This window comes from Arachis hypogaea, chromosome 2, assembly GCF_003086295.3.
Source record: "Arachis hypogaea cultivar Tifrunner chromosome 2, arahy.Tifrunner.gnm2.J5K5, whole genome shotgun sequence".
Classification (NCBI taxonomy): Eukaryota; Viridiplantae; Streptophyta; class Magnoliopsida; order Fabales; family Fabaceae; genus Arachis; species Arachis hypogaea.
Window position 1 is genome coordinate 5,536,026 of NC_092037.1, and position 20,416 is coordinate 5,556,441.

Consider the following 20,416-nt stretch of genomic DNA (forward strand, 5'->3'; position numbering starts at 1 on the left):
AAATTGGGTAAGTTTCTAATTTTAGGGACCAATGAATAAAAATTGGAATATGCCCTCGTGTAGAGTAAGGTCAATTTTTCGTTTTGGGCTTTTTCTCTGTTTTGATAGCAACATTTTTCATGGGAAGTTTCTCTAATTATTTTTACTTTTTTAATTGTTATTCAACTGCTCGTATACTTGTCTGTCTTTTGATTTTTTTAAACACAACTACAGAGACAAATACATGAAGTAAAATTATAAAAATGGGACCGAGGTAAGAAAAAATAAAATAATAATGTTATAATATACATCACTTTGGTTAAGTAATTTTTTTTCTCCCATGATATTTTTTAATTTGCTAGATCAATTACTTATTTATCGCAATTAAAAGTTAAAACTCTATTTAAAAATTTATAGTTGATTAATAAATTATTATATAAAAAATAAAATTTAAATTTTTTATATTTATTTAAACAAATAAGTAAACTACCTCAGATGAGTTGGTTTTTTGGTTTAAGTGTTTTTGATAGAGCTAGATAGATGTAGCATGTTATGAACGGTGATAATAGATAGAACTTAGAAGCACAAAAGAGGTAAGTTGGGTGGATAAGTTTGAAAAACTTTGGTTTTCCACAACATCTTGGACCCAAAGAACCCAAATGTAACAGAATGGACTGGCCCCCAACTCAAACTGAAGAACTTGTTAAGTTGATATGGCCCAAAAAATAAAATATTCTAATGACAAAAACAGAAAAAAAAATAAATCAAGTTTAATTGATCTAGTGAGTAATTTATTAATTAGTTTAAGTAAGTGTTCGATTTAAATATCACTTTGTACATATAATACCTTATTAATCAACTACAAACCCTTAAATACAGTACTACTTTAATTGGATAGCTAAATATATTGCGATAGAAAATCACTTCTATTATTATTATTATTATTATTATTATTATTATTATTATTATTATTATGAATTAGCTAGATTATCTCATATCATTGTTAGGAAAAAACAATAAATTTTTTTATATGATAAATTACTAAAATAGTATATGTTCGGTTGTCGGATTCCGGACAGGTCGGGTATACAAGTGAGAGGATGGATGGGTGAGGACGCCTTAACTTGGGTCGCACTTGCAGCGGACTAGCCGAGCTGGCGAGCACTTGAGCTGGTGAATGGACGAAAGGGGGGTGCCACCTGCAAAGACACTCCGACGCCTAAGTCAGAAATCGTACAAGCAGGGGAAGTGATGTGGAAGGCGACGTACCTCGGGGGAAGAGCCAATCTTCCCCTTATATACATGTCAGTAGTGGGCCCCTTATGGGACAGGCCCATATTTCCAAGGACGCTGTCTTGCAGCCGTGTGTGAGTCGTACAGGACGCGTGTCCGGGTCGGTTGGAGGGCGCCTATCCGGGTCGGGTACTGCTTGGGTCGGGTCGGCCCAAAGCTGATTCTGGGCCGGGCCGTAACAGTGCCCCCACGCGCCAATGGTAGTCGTGGGAGCTACCAATGGCGTGTCGTCTTGCACCTCGTCTGGTCGGCCGCTCGTGGGGAGGGTGTGCCCCCAACGCGCGTCTCTTGATTGCTCAAACAACCGTTCCATCGCTTCGTTTCCTGCGCCGAGCATTGAATGCTCATAATGGGGTAAAAAACCCGTTTGAAAAGACTATTTTGCCCTTAGCAGTTTCGCGCTTTGGAGGCCATTTTTAAACGATTGATTTTGATGTTTCTATATTTTTTTACACTCCCTGCTCTTCCTTTCTTCCTTCCTGCTACAAGATTTCAAGGTGTTTGCTGTGGTGCCTCCGTTCCTGCATTTTCTCCAGATTCGCAATCATCCTTTTTCCATCAATTTAGGTAAATCTCGAATCATTCCCCCCTTTATGCATTATTTTTGGTATGCTTGTTGCCTTGGTTCTTTGGATGTTACTGTGTAACTTTTTAGTCACGAGTAGACGTGTTAGGGGGAAAAGTACCATTCCAGGGTAGGTTTTTTCTCGCTCTTTTAGCCATTTAGTCTTGTTTGGTCTTAGTCGGGAAGTCGTGAGGGTGGTGTGTGTGTTCGGCTTGAGCAACCGATCTCTTAGACTAACTGGATGGTACCCCCATGTAGGTATGGCTCGCACGGTCTCCCGGGCATCCGTTAACCCCGCGGCGTACGACCAATATGCTTGGGTCGTTTCCGATATAAGGGAATCACCCAACCAAATGGGCGAGGAGGAGCTCACCGAGTTCCGACAAGCCGGGTATTTGTGTGGCGGGACTGATGAGGAGGCCAATTACGACGCCTTCGTCCCGGCTGCTCACGAGCGGTTGTATGAAATCAACTTCCAAACCCGCCAGGTCGCCGACTGGATTTGGTTCTACAAGGCCATGTTCACTCAAGTCGGAGTTCGCATTCCGTTCTCAGCCTTTCAAATGGCGCTCTTAAACCGAATTTCTGTGTCACCGTCGCAGTTGCATCCGAACAGTTGGGCTTCGATCCGCTGTTTCGAGATGGTTTGTGAATATCTCGACCTGCCGGTGTCCGTAGATGTCTTCCTCTTTTTCTTCACCCTCACGAACCCTTCCAAGGAGGGGAAACATAAGAAAGGGTTTATGTCCTTCCGGGCTGCTCAGGGTCGGAAGATTTTCGGCTTGTTCGAAGATTCTTACCATGGGTTTAAGGACAAGTATTTTAAGGTCCGCCCGGCCAAAGGTCGTCACCCCTTTTGGTTGTCTTTGGAGGGGGTACGGCTCATCCCGACTTATTGGAGCTTCGGGGCAGGAGCCAATAGTTTTATTAAGGTACTTTATAAAAACATGTCGGAAATAGATCAACAGATTGCCGAGGTGCTAAACGCAGTTTTTGGGAAGAACCCGGTAAATCCCCACCTCCTCATGGGTGACCGGGAGTCCGGCCGTAACTATATTTGTGAGAAGCTTTCTACTTTACCCTTTATCTTTTTGATTTTGTTGATGATTTGTGGTGACTAACCGACCTTCTTCGCTCTTCTGCAGTGGATATGTCTGCGTCGGTGACGGGTCTTCCCGACTTGTTTCAAACCTTCCTTGGTGGCGGCGATGACGAGGAGAGTGACGAGCAACCCGTCCCCGAGGGTCCTGATGCTTCGGAGAACAAAGACGTTCCCGAGCAGAAGGCCGCAACCGATGGGATCGGTACCTCGACTCAGGGCGCCGCGGTTGATAGTGGCAAAACAGTCCATGCCTCCCCCATCCACGAGGTAGTAGGAACTGGCGGTTCCGTTCCTGGCCCGGATGTTGAGGTGGAAGAGGTCCCCAACCCAAAGAAAAGAAAGAAGGCATCCACGGCATCATCTAGCCCTGAGGGCGTTCTTACCGTCATGGAGAGGAACTTTGACGCCGGTAAATTCATAGATTCCGAGCTGATCCCTGGTACCGAGGAACATTTCCACGAGTCATCCCTTGCCGGACAGGCGAGGTGGATGTATCGCACTCTCTTGCGTGGGGCCGTGATAGCCCGGAAGGCCGAGTTCGAGCTGTCCGGGATGGAGTCTCTCCGTAGGAGGTTGGAGGCTACTGGGAAGGCCAATAATGAATTAAAAACAGAAGTGGAAACTCTCCGGGAGCAGGTGACTCAGTCTTCGGGAAAGTTGGATGCCGCCGAGAAGAAGGCCACCACTGCTGAGCAGAAAGCTACCGCCGCTGAACAAAAGTTAGCGGCCGCCGAGAAGAAACAAAAAGAGTCGGACGCAACGATTGAACGTTTGCTCGAGCGTGAGATGGCTCTGGAAGGACAGGTCGGCGCGGCGCAAAAGCGGGTGGCCGAAGTTGAGGAAGAAAAGCGGGCCGTGGAGGCCGAGCTGACGACATGGAAGGCGAAGTATAAAGATGTTGTCAAGCAGGGCAAGGCTGCGATCTTGGGCACTGAGGAAGCCCTCAAAGCTCAAATTAAAATTGTTGCTCCTGAGTTCGACACGTCGGCAATCGGGGTCCGCAAGGTTATTCTTGATGGCAAGGTCGTCGACGTCCCCAAGAAGTGAATTTGTGTTTACAGCTTTTTGTGCAGCCGCTTTGTTATGACTTGTAAACTATTTTAGTTTTAGCCGTTTTTGGCTTGCGAACGATTTATCGTTTTTGGTGTTTAGCCGTTTTATGTTGGCTTTTTATCAACGACCGTTTTATCGTTTGCTCGTGTTGCCGTTTCTTTTAACCGTTTTTTGGTTTATCGTCTTCGCTTATATTAATGGCTCATGGCCTTTTGTGTTGTCGTTATGATTGTGACTGACGGGTTCCCGGGGTGATCAGTCCCAGGGACGTACGCCGTCGTTGGACGTGGTGGTTTATCTGAAAAATTAAGTGACAAGATAGGAGAGAAAATTTGCACAAGTATATATTATTCGGTAACTGTGTAAAGGACAGATAAGTCGCTATGAGAAGTTCAAAAGATAAATTTGCGAGATGACCACTTAGCTATCCTGGTCGGTTAGTCGGGCCTTCTCCTAGGAGTAGAATCTTCTTAGGTTGTCCGCATTCCATGTCCTCGGGACCTCCTTGCCATCGAGCCTTTCTAACTTGAAGGCTCCTTTTCCCATCACCTTTTTTACTCTGTAAGGGCCTTCCCAGTTTGCCGCTAGCTTGCCTTCTCCGGGGGTCGGCAAGCCGATATCGTTCCGCCTCAGGACGAGGTCGTCAGGCTCAAAGTCCCTCTTGAGCACTTTGGTGTTGTAGCGCAGAGCTATTCTTTGTTTTAGCGCTGTTTCCGTCAAATGGGCCATCTCCCGGGCTTCATCTATCAGGTCCTTTTCTACAGTTTCCTCTACTCCTTTCAAAAGCAATCGCGGGCTCGATTCACCGATCTCCACGGGTATTACTGCGTCCACCCCGTATGTTAGTCGGAAAGGGGTTTTCTTGGTGGAGGATTGCTCGGTTGTTCGATAAGACCAGAGGACCGATGCCAGCTCGTCGGCCCAAGCACCCTTTTTGTTGTCCAACCTCTTCTTTAGCCCTGAAAGGATAACTTTGTTGGCGGACTCCACTTGTCCGTTCGTTCGAGGGTGTTCTACCGAAGAGAACCTTTGCCTTATACCTAGGCCGTTGAGGAATTCTGTGAACTTTTTGTCAGCAAATTGTGTGCCATTGTCCGAGATGACGGCTTCTGGTATCCCGAACCGCGTTATCACCTGTCTCCACATGAATTTTCTGCAATTGGCTGAGGATATGCTAGCCAATGGTTCGGCTTCTATCCATTTGGTATAGTAATCAATTGCCACTATGAGATATTTGACCTGCCCAGGGCCGACAGGGAAAGGTCCTAAGAGGTCGATTCCCCATTGAGCGAACGGCCGGGAAGTCGTCAGCAAGCTTAACTCGTTTGCCGGCGCCTTGGCAAAGTTGGCGTTTTGTTGGCACTTTATGCACTTTTTGACGAACTCTTTGGAATCTGCCATCATCGACGGCCAGTAGTACCCAGCTCGGATCAACTTCCTTGCTAAGGCTTTTCCTTCGATGTGGTGCCCACAGCAGCCCTCGTGGACTTCCCTGAGGACGTAGTCCGTTTGGTCGGGGTGTAGGCACTTCAGTAAGGGTTGGCTGAACCCTTTTCTGAACAGCTGTCCTTGGATGACGGCGTATTTGGCCGCTTCTCTCCTTAATTTCACCGCATCCTTTTCGTCGCCAGGGACTTGGCCGTGTTCTAAGTAGTTGGTGATGGGGTCTAGCCATGAAGAACTTAGGGTTGTTATGTGTAGTGCAATTGTAGGTTCCCTTGCCATGCCTTGGATGAGAGACTGGTTTCCCTCCCCTGGCTTTGTGCTGGCTAATTTGGATAGGAGGTCTGCTCGGGTGTTCCTTTCCCTGGGTACATGCTGGACCGTGACCTCGTCGAACTTTTGGCTCAAGCTTTTGACCTTTTCCAAGTACTTCTGCAACAAGGGGTCCTTGGCTTGGTAGCTTCCGTTTACTTGCGAAGTGACGACTTGGGAATCGCTGCATACTTCCAGCCTTTTTGCGCCGACCTCTGTTGCTAGGGTCAAGCCGCCTATGAGGGCTTCGTATTCTGCTTGATTGTTCGAGATGGGAAACTCGAATCTGACCGACTGTTCGTATACGACCCCGTTTGGACTTTCTAGGATGACCCCGGCTCCTCCGAAGGTCTGGTTGGAGGCTCCGTCCACATGGAGCTTCCACCGTGTATCCGTGTCTTCGCCTGGGTCTCCTGTTATTTCAACCAGGAAATCCGCCATGGCCTGCGCCTTGATGGCTTGCCGGGGTTCGTACCGTATGTCATATTGAGAGAGTTCGATGGACCAAGTCATCATTCTTCCCGCCAGGTCGGGTTTTTGGAGAACTTGTCGGATCCCTTGGTCCGTTCTGACGACCACTTGGTGACTCTGGAAGTATTGTTTTAACCTTCTCGAGGAGGTTAGGAGTGCTAAGGCTAGCTTTTCCAACTTGCTATATCTTAACTCTGCTCCTTGTAGGGCTCTGCTTATGAAGTAGACTGGTTGCTGGGTCCTCCCATCCTCCCGCACTAGCACTGCGGCCAGGGCTTCGCTTGTTATAGCGAGGTACAGGTACAGTGGTTCCCCGTCCCTTGGCTTCCCGAGAACGGGAGGTGCCGCTAGGATTTCCTTGAAGTGTTGGAAGGCCTCTTCGCACGCGGGTGTCCATTCAAACGCCATCCCTTTTTTCATGAGGTTGAAGAATGGCAGGGCTTTTGTCGCCGAGGCCCCGAGAAACCGGGAAAGTGATGTCAATCGCCCTGCCAACCTCTGGACGTCCTTGACACAGCCCGGGCTCTTCATCTGAAGTATTGTCTGGCATTTCTCCGGGTTGGCTTCTACCCCTCTCTGAGTTATCATAAATCCCAGGAACTTGCCGGCCTCCATAGCGAAGGCGCATTTGAGGGGGTTCAGCCTCATACCATGTTGACGGAGGGATGCAAACACACTAGCCAGGTCGTGTAGGAGGTCGTCAGGTCGTGTTGTTTTTGCCAGGATGTCGTCCACATAAACTTCGACCGTTTTTCCTATGAGGTCGTGGAATATCCTGTTCATCAGCCTTTGATATGTCGCTCCTGCATTTTTCAAGCCAAATGGCATTACCTTGTAGCAGAAAGTTCCTCCTGGCGTTATGAACGCCGTTTTGTCTTCGTCTGGTCGGTGCATCGGTATCTGATTGTAACCAGAATAGGCGTCCATGAAACTCAGATACCGGTACCCCGCCGCAGCGTCGACGAGCGCATCTATGTTGGGGAGGGGGAAGCAATCTTTGGGGCATGCTTTGTTAAGGTCAGAGTAGTCCACGCACATTCTCCATCTGCCATTGTGTTTTTTCACCAATACCACATTTGAGAGCCACGTCGAGTAGTCCACTTCTCGTATGAAGCCTGCTTCTAGGAGACCGGCCGTTTGCTTGGCTACCTCCTCCGCTCTTTCCGCCGACATCTTTCTCCTTCGCTGAGCCACTGGGCGTGCGTCTGGCTTGACGGCTAAGTGATGTGAAATGATTTGTGGATCAATGCCCGGCATGTCGGCTGGCGTCCATGCGAAGAGGTCCTTGTTGGCCCTTATCATTTCAATCAAAGGCTCCTTCAACTCATGTGGGAGGTTCTTGTTAATGAATGTGAACTTTTCCCCTTCGTCACCGATGCTAAATTTCTCCAGGTCCCCTTCTGGTTCCGGCCTTGGGTTGTCCTCTACTCTGGCATCGAGGTCGGCCAGGAATACGCCAGATGCTTCCTTGGACTTCTTTCTGAGGGAAAGGCTGGCGTTGTCACAAGCGACCGCCGTCTCGAGGTCTCCTCTTATGGTCCCTATGGATCCATCATCGGCGACAAACTTCATAACTAGCAGCTTGGTGTTGATTATGGCTTCAAAATCATTGATTGTTTTTCTTCCCAAGATGATGTTGTAGGCTGTGGAGTCTCGGAGGATCACGAATTCGGCCATCGCCGATCTTCGGCCTTGCTTCTGACCTACCGAGATCGGCAGGGAAATGACCCCGTCTGGTTTGATGAAATGGTCGCCTAACCCGATAACCCCGTGCTGGTGGGTCGTCAGGTCGGCATCCTTCAGCCCCAGTGCGTCGAACACGTTGCGGAACATGATGTTTGAATCGGCCCCGGTGTCGACAAGGATCCGCTTGACGAGGCCGGTTCCCACTCTGGCCGTTATGACCATGGGAGGGTTTTCCGGGGCGTCGCTGAACCATTGATCTTCTGGGCCGAAAGAGATGGGCGGAGGTTTTTTGGTATTCTGCACAGGTGTGGATGAGATCGCCAGAACCTTGGCGTCTTTCTTGTGTGCCGACCGGGACTTTGGTGCAGTGTTTTTTGCCGTTACCACGTTTATCACCGTTAGGCCGTGGTCTCTGTCTTCGGGCTCCTGTCGCCGTTTGATCGAGCGCGTCTTGCCTTCCTCATCCTGATCGCGATAGCGCCTTCTCGGCTCCCTGATGAGATGGGAGAACGCTGCTAGCTTCCCTTCCCTTATCGCCTGTTCCAATGCATCCTTTAGGTCGAAACAGTCCTGTGTTTGATGGCCATATCCCTTATGGTAGTCACAATAAAGGTTCTTGTTTCCACCTGTGCGGTCCTTGAGTGGTCGGGGCTTCGGAAGAATTCCTTTCTCAGCTATTTGTTGATAGACTTCCACAATGGGGAGGGTGAGTGGAGTGTAGTTAGTGAACTTTCCGACTCGAGGGAACGGCCTAGGAGCTTTGTTCGATGCCTCCTCCCTAACCTTTTCTTTTGCTCTCTCCCCGTCGCCACCGGACTGCCGGGTCTGGCCGTAACCGGACTGCCGCTTATTGGCTGCCACGACCCGGCTGACTTCCTCGTCGTTTATGTACTCTTTGGCCACCGTTTGGATTTCATGCATCGTCCAAACCGGCTTCGTGGTAAGGTGTTTCCGGAAGTTCTCGTTGAGAAGGCCGTTCGTCAGGCAGAGACTGGCCACCGAGTCGGTCAGGCCGTCGATTTCCAAGCATTCGTCGTTGAACCGATCTAAGTACCTCCTGGTCGGCTCTCCCTGTCTCTGGGTTACCCCGAGGAGGTTGATAGGATGCTTGGCCTTTGCTATTCGCGTTGTAAATTGAGCCAGAAACGCGCGGCTAATATCTGAGAAGGTATAGATAGAACCTTGAGGGAGGCCATTAAACCATCTGATCGCTGGTCCTGCTAAGGTTACCGGGAAGGCGCGGCACCTTACCTCGTCGCCTACTCCCTCTAGGTTCATCCTGGCCTCAAAGGCCGTGAGATGTTCTAGAGGATCTTGGGTTCCGTCATACCTCATGTCCGTTGGTTTGTCGAAGTGTTTCGGCAACCGGACCTCAAGGATAGATCGGTGGAACGGCGTGACACCCATTATCACAGGTTGTCGTGTTCTCTCGGATTTCCCTTCTCCGTCCTCACGACCTCTCGCCGTTCGGCGAGTTCGTCTGCCACGAGAGTAGATGACTGTGTCGTTTCGTCTTCTCGGAATGGGTGATTCCTCTTGTGTGCCCTCTGCTTCCATCCGGGATGCAGATATACGCCGTGAGCGGCTTTGGTGAGAGCTCTCTTCTTCCTCGCCCCCGGGGGACGGGGTGTAGCTCGGATCGGTAGACCATCCATCCCTCTCACGGTCGGCTAGCTGTCGTTCTAGGTTCTGGACTCTGTGGCGTAGCTCCTGCATTATTATGGCGCTATCGCCGCCCGTTCCTCCGAACGGTCGGGTTGTCGTGTGTCGTTGGGGGGATCTCCGGCCTCCCCTTTGCGAGTTGACGGAGGCTGCCCCTTCCGCTCCGGCTGCTCGAGCTCGGTCGCCGGGACCTGGCGCGACTTCCATTCAGGCAAAGGGGGTCCCCACAGACGGCGCCAATGTTCGGTTGTCGGATTCCGGACAGGTCGGGTATACAAGTGAGAGGATGGATGGGTGAGGACGCCTCAACTTGGGTCGCACTTGCAGCGGACTAGCCGAGCTGGCGAGCACTTGAGCTGGTGAATGGACGAAGGGGGGGTGCCACCTGCAAAGACACTCCGACGCCTAAGTCAGAAATCGTACAAGCAGGGGAAGTGATGTGGAAGGCGACGTACCTCGGGGGAAGAGCCAATCTTCCCCTTATATACATGTCAGTAGTGGGCCCCCTTATGGGACAGGCCCATATTTCCAAGGACGCTGTCTTGCAGCCGTGTGTGAGTCGTACAGAACGCGTGTCCGGGTCGGTTGGAGGGCGCCTATCCGGGTCGGGTACTGCTTGGGTCGGGTCGGCCCAAAGCTGATTCTGGGCCGGGCTGTAACAGTATACAAATAAGAATTTAATTTAAATGCATTAATTTTAACAAACAATTTTATACCATTATTTAATATATTTATGTATTTAAATGATCTTTTAATTAATAAATTCAAAAATTTAATTATTTTTAATGATATAAAAATAGATAATTAATTATTTATATAAAAATTTTATATTGATAATACATGCAAATTTTAAAATAGAATTAATAAAATTTGGTAAAAAAAGATTATAAAAAAAGTTTAAAATAAAAAATGTTGCACAAAATATCAAATAATCTCATTTTTATTAACAGAAAATATTAACTAGACGTCAATATTTTTTATCAACAAAAATGGTGATTTGAGGATTTTTTTTAATGTTTTTTCTCCAACATCTTATTTGTAAAATGAAATCTAAATGTCAGTAGTTTTCGTAAATGTAAATAAATTAATTTTTTTGGTGGAAAATTTTTTTTATGACATATCTGAAAGAAATTTTTTACAAAAAATAATCTAAAAGTATTTTGGAATTTGGATACAAAGCTGAGGAGGTTGATCATTAACAAAGAAGGAAGCTGTAAGTTTCACTGAATTTGATTAAGCTGCGTAAGTAATCATGTTCTTCTTCTCCTTCTTCACTATTTCAGTATATTGTGCTGAGAAATTTAAAAATTAAAAAAAAAATTGAAATCAGAATTGTGAAAGTTGCATTGCCAATGGAGCTCGACATCCACTCCTTCCTCCCTTCCGACGAAGAAGATGACACCGCCGATCACCACCGTCGCACCGTCGACGACATCCTCAACGACTGTTCATCTTCCTCTTCTTCTCCCTCTCCTCCTTCTTCGCCTTCCACTTCTTCTAAACCCTTCCACCCGCTTCAAAATTCCCAAACTACCCTTCCGATCCCTCAATCTCATCCTCATCAGTATAATTCAGCAAGACCCGCTTCCTTCTCTCGGGTCAAACCTCATGACCCGTTTTCCAACCGAGTCACGCGCCCGCCGACGTTTTCCTCGCTGCTGGGCGGTGTTAGGTCTAACGCCAAGCCTGGCGCCGCGCTGGCGGCGGCTGCGGCAGCTTCTAGATCCGTCCCGACGCCGCATGCCGCCGCGATTAAGTCACGGAGGAATTTGCAGAAGTTTGCGGCGTTGGGAAGTGGGGAATTGAGTAGTTCGATCGGTGGAATTGGCGATGATTCTGATGTTTCTTCTAGAAGTGAGTTGGGAGAGGGGACTAGTGATAGATTCGAGGGGTTTGAGTCTGGTGTGGTTGAGAAATTCGATGAGTTAGAAAGGAAAGTTGAGGATTTTAGGGATCATAGTGAGAGTAGTGGTGGTGTTGGTGTTGTTGATGCTGAGGTTGATGGTGGTGCTAACATTGGGGTGGAGAATGATTCTGAGAAGAGGGATTTAGATGTGGTTGACAATGAGAATGATGATTCTGAGAAGAATGTAGTTAGTTCTGCACCTTTTGACCATGATGATGATGATGTTGATAAAGAGAACGAGAAGAAAATTGATGCAACTATTATTACTAATGTTGTTGTTGATGATGATCTTGATGTTGGTGAGAAGGGGATAACTGAGGACGGATTGAAGAGTGAGATCATTATGGTAAGAGAAGAGGCAGTGAATGATGGTACTTTTGTGGAAGAGAGTAAGAGTGAGGTGAATGATATTGTAGGTGATGGTGATGGTGATGGTGATAATGGTGGTAGTTTGGTAAGTGATGATGTTAGTGAGTTGGTTGAGGAGAGGCTTGAGGAGATGGAAAGTAAAAGGGCTGCTAAGATAGCAGAGAAGAAACTAGAGTCTTTGAAGAAGCCGCTTGAATTGGCAGAAGAATTGGAGAAGAAGCATGCTTCCACTGGTATGCATTTGGAAGAGGGCGCTGCTGCGCAGCCTATGAGACTAGAGGGCGTTAGGAGGGGCTCCACAACACTTGGATATTTCGATGTTGATGCAGATAATGCTGTCACTAGGGCCATCTCGTCCCAAGCATTCAGGCGGGAACATGGTTCTGCACAAGTGTTGGCAGCTCATGCCAATTACATTGCAGTAGGAATGGCCAAGGGACTCATTGTTGTAGTGCCAAGCAAGTATTCCATTCATCATGCTGACAGCATTGATGGAAAGGTTGGTTTCTAATCCGGTGATGCTTTATTTTATGCTACTTCAAGTTCATTGCTCAATGAATCATGGAGGTTTACATTTTTTTCTTGCAAATATCTAGTGTAATATGCTAAATGATCTATAACTTAGTTAACATTTCATTTCTGTACTTTAACATCTAAAATTTCTATATTTGATTTTACGTGAGAGCAGATTCTATCAGTTTTTGAGCTGAAATATTGGAGTTGCTTCCCATAATGAATGAAAAGTTAACATTGCAAGACAAAAGGTTTTATATGTATATTAAAAATAAGAATTAAACTAATAAAAACAAATTTTTCGTAAAGAAGATTGAGAGATAAAAAATACTGGTCATGCTTTCCTATAAGCATTTGTTTTATGGTAAGATTTGAGTTCAGGCGATAATTCCATTTATCAATATATTTCATTTCCTTGTTAGATGTTGATGCTTGGTATGCAAGGTGATCGAACACATGCTCCTGTAACATCCATGTCTTTCAACCAGCAAGGAGACCTTCTTTTAGCTGGTTATGGGGATGGTCATGTCACAATTTGGGATGTACAGAAAGGTGTAGTGGCGAAAGTTATTAGTGGAGAGCATACATCACCGGTGGTACATGCATTTTTTCTTGGACAGGATCCTCAGAATACTCGTCAATTTAAAGCCGTCACTGGGGATTGTAAGGGTCTGGTTCTCTTACACAGTATCTCAGTGGTCCCTTTGCTTAATAGGTTCACCATTAAAACTCAGGTAAATGGAATTTGTTATCCATGTGTAATGTATATAGCGTAGTATTATCTAGAGGACTTGTGAGTTAATTTAATATTCAATAATCTCATGCTTCTGTTCTTTGTGGAACTTGTATTAATTCTTTAGTGTCTTCTTGATGGGCAAAAAACGGGCTTGGTACTGTCAGCTTCACCACTCCTTCCTGATGAATATAGTGGTAGTGCGTCACCTTATTCCCAGGGGAGCACCACAGCCGCAGCCAGCAGTATAAGTAGCATGATGGGAGGTGTTGTTGGGGGAGATGCTCCTTGGAAACTCTTCAACGAAGGCTCTTCTTTGGTTGAAGAAGGCGTCGTTGTATTTGTCACACATCAGACTGCTTTGGTGGTATGAAGCTCAGATGTTTGTGCTGATTCCATGTACTTTTTATACTTTAATTTTTCCTTCATCTTTGTGGAGATCCTTTGTGTATCGTCTACTGAATATGCTAAATCTTTGTTATAGGTACGACTAAGTCCTACATTGCAAGTTTATGCCCAGCTTTCTAGGCCAGATGGAATTCGCGAGGGTTCCATACCATATACCGCATGGAAATACCTGGCACAAACATGTAGTTCTGCTGGTATGGATTCATTTTGTTATATATCATGTTGACTTGTTTCTAAAGATTCCTCTCTTGCAGAAAATACGTCGGCTGATGCTGTTGAAAGAGTATCGTTGCTTGCAATTGCCTGGGAAAGGAAGGTTCAGGTTGCGAAATTGATAAAATCTGAATTAAAAGTATATGGAAAATGGTCTCTTGACAGTGCAGCCATAGGTCTGGCATGGTTGGATGATCAGGTATTAAATCATCAATTGTCTTCCCTTTTACCCTTCCTTTATCTCTTTCCTTGATTGTTAGTCATAAGGGTATTTAAGAAGATTTTGATCTTCTTCAGATGCTGGTAGTTCTCACTTCGACTGGACAAATGTATCTATGTGCCAAGGATGGAACTGTGATTCACCAAACAAGCTTTGGTGTAGACGGTATTGGAGGCGATGATCTGATTTCTTATCATACTCACTTCATCAATATATTTGGAAACCCTGAGAAAGATTATCATAACTCTGTCGCTGTAAGAGGAGCTTCTATTTACATACTTGGTCCGATGCATCTTGTTGTTTCCCGTCTTCTTCCCTGGAAAGAACGTATTCTAGTTTTGCGGAAAGCGGGTGACTGGATGGGTGCCTTGAACATGGCAATGACTCTTTATGATGGCCATGCTCATGGGGTTGTTGACCTTCCTAGAACCTTGGACGCGGTGCATGAGGCCATAATGCCCTTCTTGTTGGAGTTGCTTACATCATATGTTGATGAAGTATTCTCCTATATTTCAGTAGCCTTCTGCAATCAAATTGGAAAACTGGATGAATCGAGTGATTCAAGTAGCAGAAGTAATTCAGTGCATTCTGAGATAAAGGAGCAATACACACGTGTTGGTGGAGTTGCTGTTGAATTCTGTTGTCATATCAAACGGACAGACATCCTTTTTGATAAAATTTTCTCGAAGTTTGTGGATGTTAATGTTCAACAGAGAGGTAACTTATTGTCTTAGTTTTGTCTGGAACTGGTAGGATATCTAATAAGGCTTCTATTTTCACTTCTTATTTCTCTCTTTTTGTGCACAAGCCTCAATAATTCTTTTGGTTATTGAAAGATCAATAGTTTGTTGGCATGCTCTCACATTTCAAATACATTCTTTTCCTGTTCAAATGGATAATACTGCAAATATTTATAATATTTTTCTAGAAACATTTTTGGAGCTTCTGGAGCCATATATTTTGAAGGACATGCTTGGATCTCTACCACCGGAGGTATTAGCTCATGTCAGGCTTTTTGGCACAGTTGGATGATACAATAGCAAAACTAAGTTTTGGCTTTTGAATTTACATTCTTAATTCTTCTAATACCTTTCTTCTTTGTATTTCTGTCCCTCTTCTCAAGATTATGCAAGAACTGGTAGAGCATTATAGTGCTAAAGGGTGGTTACAACGGGTTGAGCAATGTGTACTTCACATGGATATTTCATCATTGGATTTTAATCAGGTTGTTGTTAGATCTTCTAAAACCTCTTCCCTTGCCCTTTATTTCTTCTATTGGCCTGTCTAACTGTTGAGTGCTTATATTTGATACATTGTTTAGGTGGTCAGATTATGCCGGGAGCATGGCCTGTATAGCGCCCTGGTGTATCTCTTTAATAAAGGACTAAATGACTATAGGGCACCTCTGGAGGAGCTCTTTGAAGTATTACAAAATAGCCAAAAGGATACTGCTGTCGCACTTGGGTATGTTACATCTGTCGTTTTTAATATATTATTCTTGTTTGCCTTCACTTTATCCATGTAAAACATGTTGCTGCAGAACATTTGTGGACTTGAGAAATACATAGATCTTGTCAATAGACTTATGAATACATTTTCTTTCAAAAAAGACATATATAAAAAAAAGTTTTGAGAAATGTAATTATCATTTATGAGTTGCAAAGTTGTCTTGATGGCAATGTTAGGAACCTAATTAATCATGGGAATATCTCTTAAACATTACGATTGAAAATGTTCCTCCTCCTTGTCAAACATCCTGTGGCAGAATAACGTAACCATTTCAGTATTTCTTTTTCACTGGTCGTGCCATTAAATAAAAAGGATCTTCTATTGAAAAATGAAAATATGCCTTTCTTATTTGAGCCTAGTTCTGATATTCCATTGGCCTTCAAATGCTAATAAAGTGTCTAGGCTTACTTGGTGGCTGTCTCTACTCTCTAGTATGTACAAGTAAGCTGACAGCAATTTATTTACTACATGTAGGTTTGTTTCTGCTTTTAATGGGTGGTTAAATATACTTTACTTTTTTTGCCTCTTGTTTTAACAGGTATAGAATGCTGGTTTACCTCAAGTACTGTTTTACAGGTCTTGCTTTTCCACCAGGTAATTATTTTCTCTGTTCTTTTATCTTATTTCGTTTTATTTGTCGTCTCAATTAAATGTATTTCAATAGTTCTCGCTAAAGATTATCCGATATTTACAGGCCGTGGAACTATTCCTCCTACACGCTTGCAATCTCTTAGAAAGGAACTTGTAGAGTTTTTGTTAGAAGACTCTAATGCTTCGAAATCACAGGCAAAATCAAACTTAGTTGCAAAACAACCCTGTCTGAATGTATATCTTCTCTTAGAGTTGGACACTGAAGCTACATTAGATGTCCTTAGATGTGCGTTTGATGAAGATGAAATTTCAATTACTGCTTCATCTTCACTGAACTCGGTTGATCAATCCATTGAAGAAGCAAAGGAAGAAAATGGTGTTACTGAACATCAAAGTACTTTGGTTCAGAACACAGTAGATGCTCTTGTTAAATTAATTGATATGAAATCTGTTTCACCAGACACGACCTCTAGCAGTGGTGATGATGGGTTGATAAAAGAGTGGCCATTGAAGGACATGGGTTATCTGTTTGAGTTCATTGCCTATTATGTCGCTCTCCAAAGAGCCAAAATCTCAAAGAATGTACTGTGTCAAATATTTGAATATTTGACATCAGAGCGGTACTCTGCAACAAATGTCTTGGTTCATGGTTCAACTCCAAAAAATAGAGAGAAACAAGTGCTTGCACTTTTGGAAATACTGCCTGATTCAGACTGGGATGCATCATATGTACTAGAACTTTGTGAGAGAGCTCAATATCACCAAGTGAGTACATGGACCCTTTTGATCATATTAACCTCTTGTTGCCCCAGATGTTTAGGGGTACCAAATATTAACTTTTATCTGGGTAAGTAGTTATTATTTAACCATTTTATTTTTGTTGGGTTTTAGGTTTGTGGATTTATTCATTCCATTAGACATGAGTATGTGGCTGCACTGGATAGTTACATGAAAGATTTTAATGAGCCTGTTCATGCTTTCTCCTTTATCAACACAATGCTCTCACGGTTGACTAACAAAGACCATGCTACTATTCGATCAGACATCATATCTCGAATTCCTGAGTTGGTTGAACTAAGCAGGTGATCCTCCTTTATGCTACATTTATGATTTATTTATTTCTATTTATGTTGCCTAATATTCCTTGTTTACATTTTTTCCTTTTTCAATTGCATGCAGGCAGGGCACATTTCATATGGTTATCAGTCATTTTAGTGATGAAAATTCTCGTATCATCACTGAACTTCACTCTCATCCAAGAAGTCTGTTCCTTTATTTAAAGACACTCATTGAGCTTCACTTGTTTGGTACCCTAGACTTGTCTAATTTGAGAAAGGGTAATCTTTCTAATGAAAAGCCAGTTAAGGATGACTCACAAGTACTAAGTGATTATATAGAAAATATATCTAATTTCCCCAAATACATTCGTGAAAATCCTATCCATGTACCTGATGATCTGATTGAGCTTTACCTAGAGGTGAGTACTTGTACCAATGTTTTTTCTTTGACACGATAAAGTGATTTTTCTTATTTTTTTATGATTAGTTGTGGTGGGAACTTAGCTTAGTTTGATTTTGCAGTTACTATGCCAGTATGAAGGTGGTTCAGTTCTCAAGTTTCTTGAAAAGTTTGATAGCTATCGCGTGGAGCATTGTTTACGCCTATGTCAACAGTATGGCATTATAGATGCTGCTGCATTCTTACTAGAAAGAGTTGGTGATGTGGGTAGCGCTCTTGTACTTACACTCTCTGATTTGAATGATAAGTTTGTTGAAGTTGATGATGCTGTGGAAGCTGTAGTCTCAAAACGTTCCTTACGTGGTTCTTCCCATACAGAAGTTTTCAACGCTGTCTTAAGAATGAAAGAGGTTTGTATAGCTGTTTCTGGAATCTTTAAAGACGCAACTGTGTAGGTTTTGCTTATATATTTGAGGGGTTAAGTAATCTAACATGTTTTATGGTCATTAATCCGACAGGTAAATGACTTGCTCAATTTACTACGTGCCTGTATTGGTCTGTGTCAGCGGAACACCCCTCGACTAAATCCTGAGGAGGCAGAAGCTCATTGGTTTAAACTACTTGACTCGTAAGATTAATATCAATCAATATGTTTTTCCTTTCTTGCTTATGTTTTTATTTATTAGTTGATTTGTAGCTTAGTTACAAAGTGCTTAATAAAATGAAAAGTCCTACTATTTGATATTAACTACCTTTCGGTATCATTCAGATTTTGTGAGCCATTTATGGATTCAAATGTTGAAGACAGAGCATATGAAAGAAAACATTATTTTGGGATGCTAGATGGACCAGAAAATTCACAACCGGATAATGAAAGCTATAAGAGCAGATGGAAAATATCTAAGTCTCGTAATGGTCATATAATGAGAAAACTGCTAAGCCAGTTTATCAAAGAAATTGTTGAGGGAATGATCGGTTTTGTTCACCTTCCAACTATCATGTCTAAACTGCTTTCTGATAATGGAACTCAAGAATTTGGGGATTTCAAATTTACCATATTGGGCATGCTGGGAATATACGGCTTCGAAAGAAGAATTCTGGTAAGTTGAACATGTTTCATTTTTTTAATTGGATCCTCTTATCAAACTTTACAAATGTATATGCGTCTCTCTGTGTTCACTGAAAATTCACTATTGAAGGTTCAAATAGAATTTTGTCAAAAGTTGCTTCAATAAACATGGCAATATGGCTTCAATATGAATTTCAAAACTTCCATTCTTTCTTGTATTTGTGGGAAATTCATTTTGTACTGAAATATTGTCTTAAACTTGAAGACCTACATCAGTTTTTTAATGGATTTGAATATTGCTGCAGAAAGTTGCTTGTTGCATTTTATTATCACATTTGGAACTTCTTGTTACTTGCATTGTGACCTTAATCTTGAGGTAATTAATCAAAATCTCGTCTTTCCGTTTCTTCTGCCCTTAGGATGCCGCGAAATCCTTGATAGAGGATGATACATTTTATACTATGAGTTTACTCAAGAAAGGGGCCTCTCACGGATATGCTCCGAGGACTATACTGTGCTGTATTTGCAATGGCCTGCTCACGAAGAACTCCACTAGCTCTGGAATTCGAATTTTCAACTGCGGTCATGCAAGTCATCTACACTGCGAAGGTTTAGAAATCGAGTCATCAAGAAAAGGATCTGCATCTGGATGCCCGGTATGCATGCCTAGCCAGAAACCCCAGCAGTCTAGAAACAAATCAGCCATTGTTGACAATGGCTTGATCAGCAGATTCTCTACAAGACGCCAACCCCCACATGGAAGCCCCATTCCTCCGCATGAAAATGATTTAGCAGAGAATTCTTATGGACATCAACAGATATCACGGGTATTTACACACAAATCACTATATATCAAGGTCATGAATTTTCTGGAGATTTTATTAACCTTAGTGCTGGTTTTGCAGTTTGAGATCTTGAACAGCTTGCAGAAAAATGAGAGATTTATTCAGATAGAAAACTTGCCTCAATTGAGGCTTGCCCCACCTGCTGTATACCATGAAAAGGTAAATAAGGTGATAGATTTTCATGCTGGGGAAAGTAGCAGTAGTAGTTCTGCAGTTTTGGAGAAACAAAGTAGAAACAACAAGCAAAACCGGGAGCTAAGAGTTAAGGGTTCATCAATCAGATTTCCCTTAAAATCAACTATATTTGGTAAGTATAATTTTATTCAAGAAAACCAGGGGCTGATTGGTGCCTATTTTTACTGTTTGGTTTAGTATAATTTTGCTTCTTCTTTTTTTTCCACAAAATCTTAAAAATAGAAATTATTGAAAGTGAAAATAGAAAATAAAAATCGAAACCAAATGTGTTGTTTTTACTTTTTGCTGGTGTTTTAAGATTTCTTACAGGGAACCTGTTTGCAGGCAAGGAGAAGAATAATAAGAGGTGATTTCTATTTTTTTCAAGGACAGAGGGAGCAGTGTTTTATGTGAGACAGAGGTTTAACACTAACCAACTAACTGTACAGGCTAACATTAGATACATCTTCCCTTTTAGTTTTGTCTATAAAGCTTTGGATTTCATTACTCGCTTCAGGAACCATTATTATTCTTTTTGTATCTTATTCTACTTTATGTACATGCTACTAACTGTTGTAACCACACACAAGGTTTTATGTATACGCTGGAAAGGTCATTGTAGTAAGTGTGAGATATATTCTAATGTGATGAGGGAAACTTTTGATTCCTCTCCTTATTTTGTAACCTTTCACACTTTCCTTCCTCCTTTTGCTTGTATAAAAAAAAAAGAAAGGAAAAAAAAAATAAGAAGAAGAAGAAAGATTCATTATGCACATATATGTAAGGCTTTTGGTTGGGTTGATATACCCCTTCTTAATGTTGAAAGACCAATGTTCAGCCAG

General features: G+C 43.4%; 1 protein-coding gene across 5 annotated transcripts; it reads left to right on the forward strand.

The window, feature by feature from the left end:
* Window positions 1-10,628: 10,628 nt before the first annotated feature.
* Window positions 10,629-20,258, forward strand: LOC112734433 (uncharacterized). 5 transcript variants are annotated; one of them, XM_072205765.1, is made up of 20 exons: window positions 10,629-10,808; window positions 10,897-12,340; window positions 12,777-13,088; window positions 13,215-13,454; window positions 13,572-13,689; window positions 13,750-13,907; window positions 14,006-14,645; window positions 14,857-14,921; window positions 15,052-15,153; window positions 15,250-15,392; window positions 15,976-16,031; window positions 16,132-16,793; window positions 16,920-17,110; window positions 17,208-17,505; window positions 17,609-17,896; window positions 18,005-18,114; window positions 18,256-18,586; window positions 18,975-19,382; window positions 19,461-19,707; window positions 19,920-20,258. In XM_072205765.1, exons 2-20 carry the CDS (start codon window positions 10,919-10,921, stop codon window positions 19,943-19,945), a joined length of 5,817 nt encoding a protein of 1,938 aa, XP_072061866.1. In that variant the 5' UTR covers window positions 10,629-10,808; window positions 10,897-10,918; the 3' UTR covers window positions 19,946-20,258. The 5 variants fall into 5 exon arrangements, with proteins under 5 accessions (XP_072061866.1, XP_029146981.1, XP_029146982.1 ...); XM_029291149.2 differs by having other exon boundaries at window positions 10,670-10,808; window positions 19,894-20,258; XM_072205764.1 differs by having other exon boundaries at window positions 10,684-10,779; window positions 19,894-20,258.
* The last annotated feature ends 158 nt before the right edge of the window (window positions 20,259-20,416 follow it).

Bases quoted from the DNA above. Each gene is read 5' to 3' on its own strand.
- LOC112734433 (XM_029291148.2), top strand. From the start codon at position 10,919: ATGGAGCTCGACATCCACTCCTTCCTCCCTTCCGACGAAGAAGATGAC. The intron at 14,922-15,051 runs GTATTAGCTCAT...CCTCTTCTCAAG, and splicing joins TTGGATCTCTACCACCGGAG to ATTATGCAAGAACTGGTAGA. The intron at 17,111-17,207 runs GTGATCCTCCTT...AATTGCATGCAG, and splicing joins GAGTTGGTTGAACTAAGCAG to GCAGGGCACATTTCATATGG.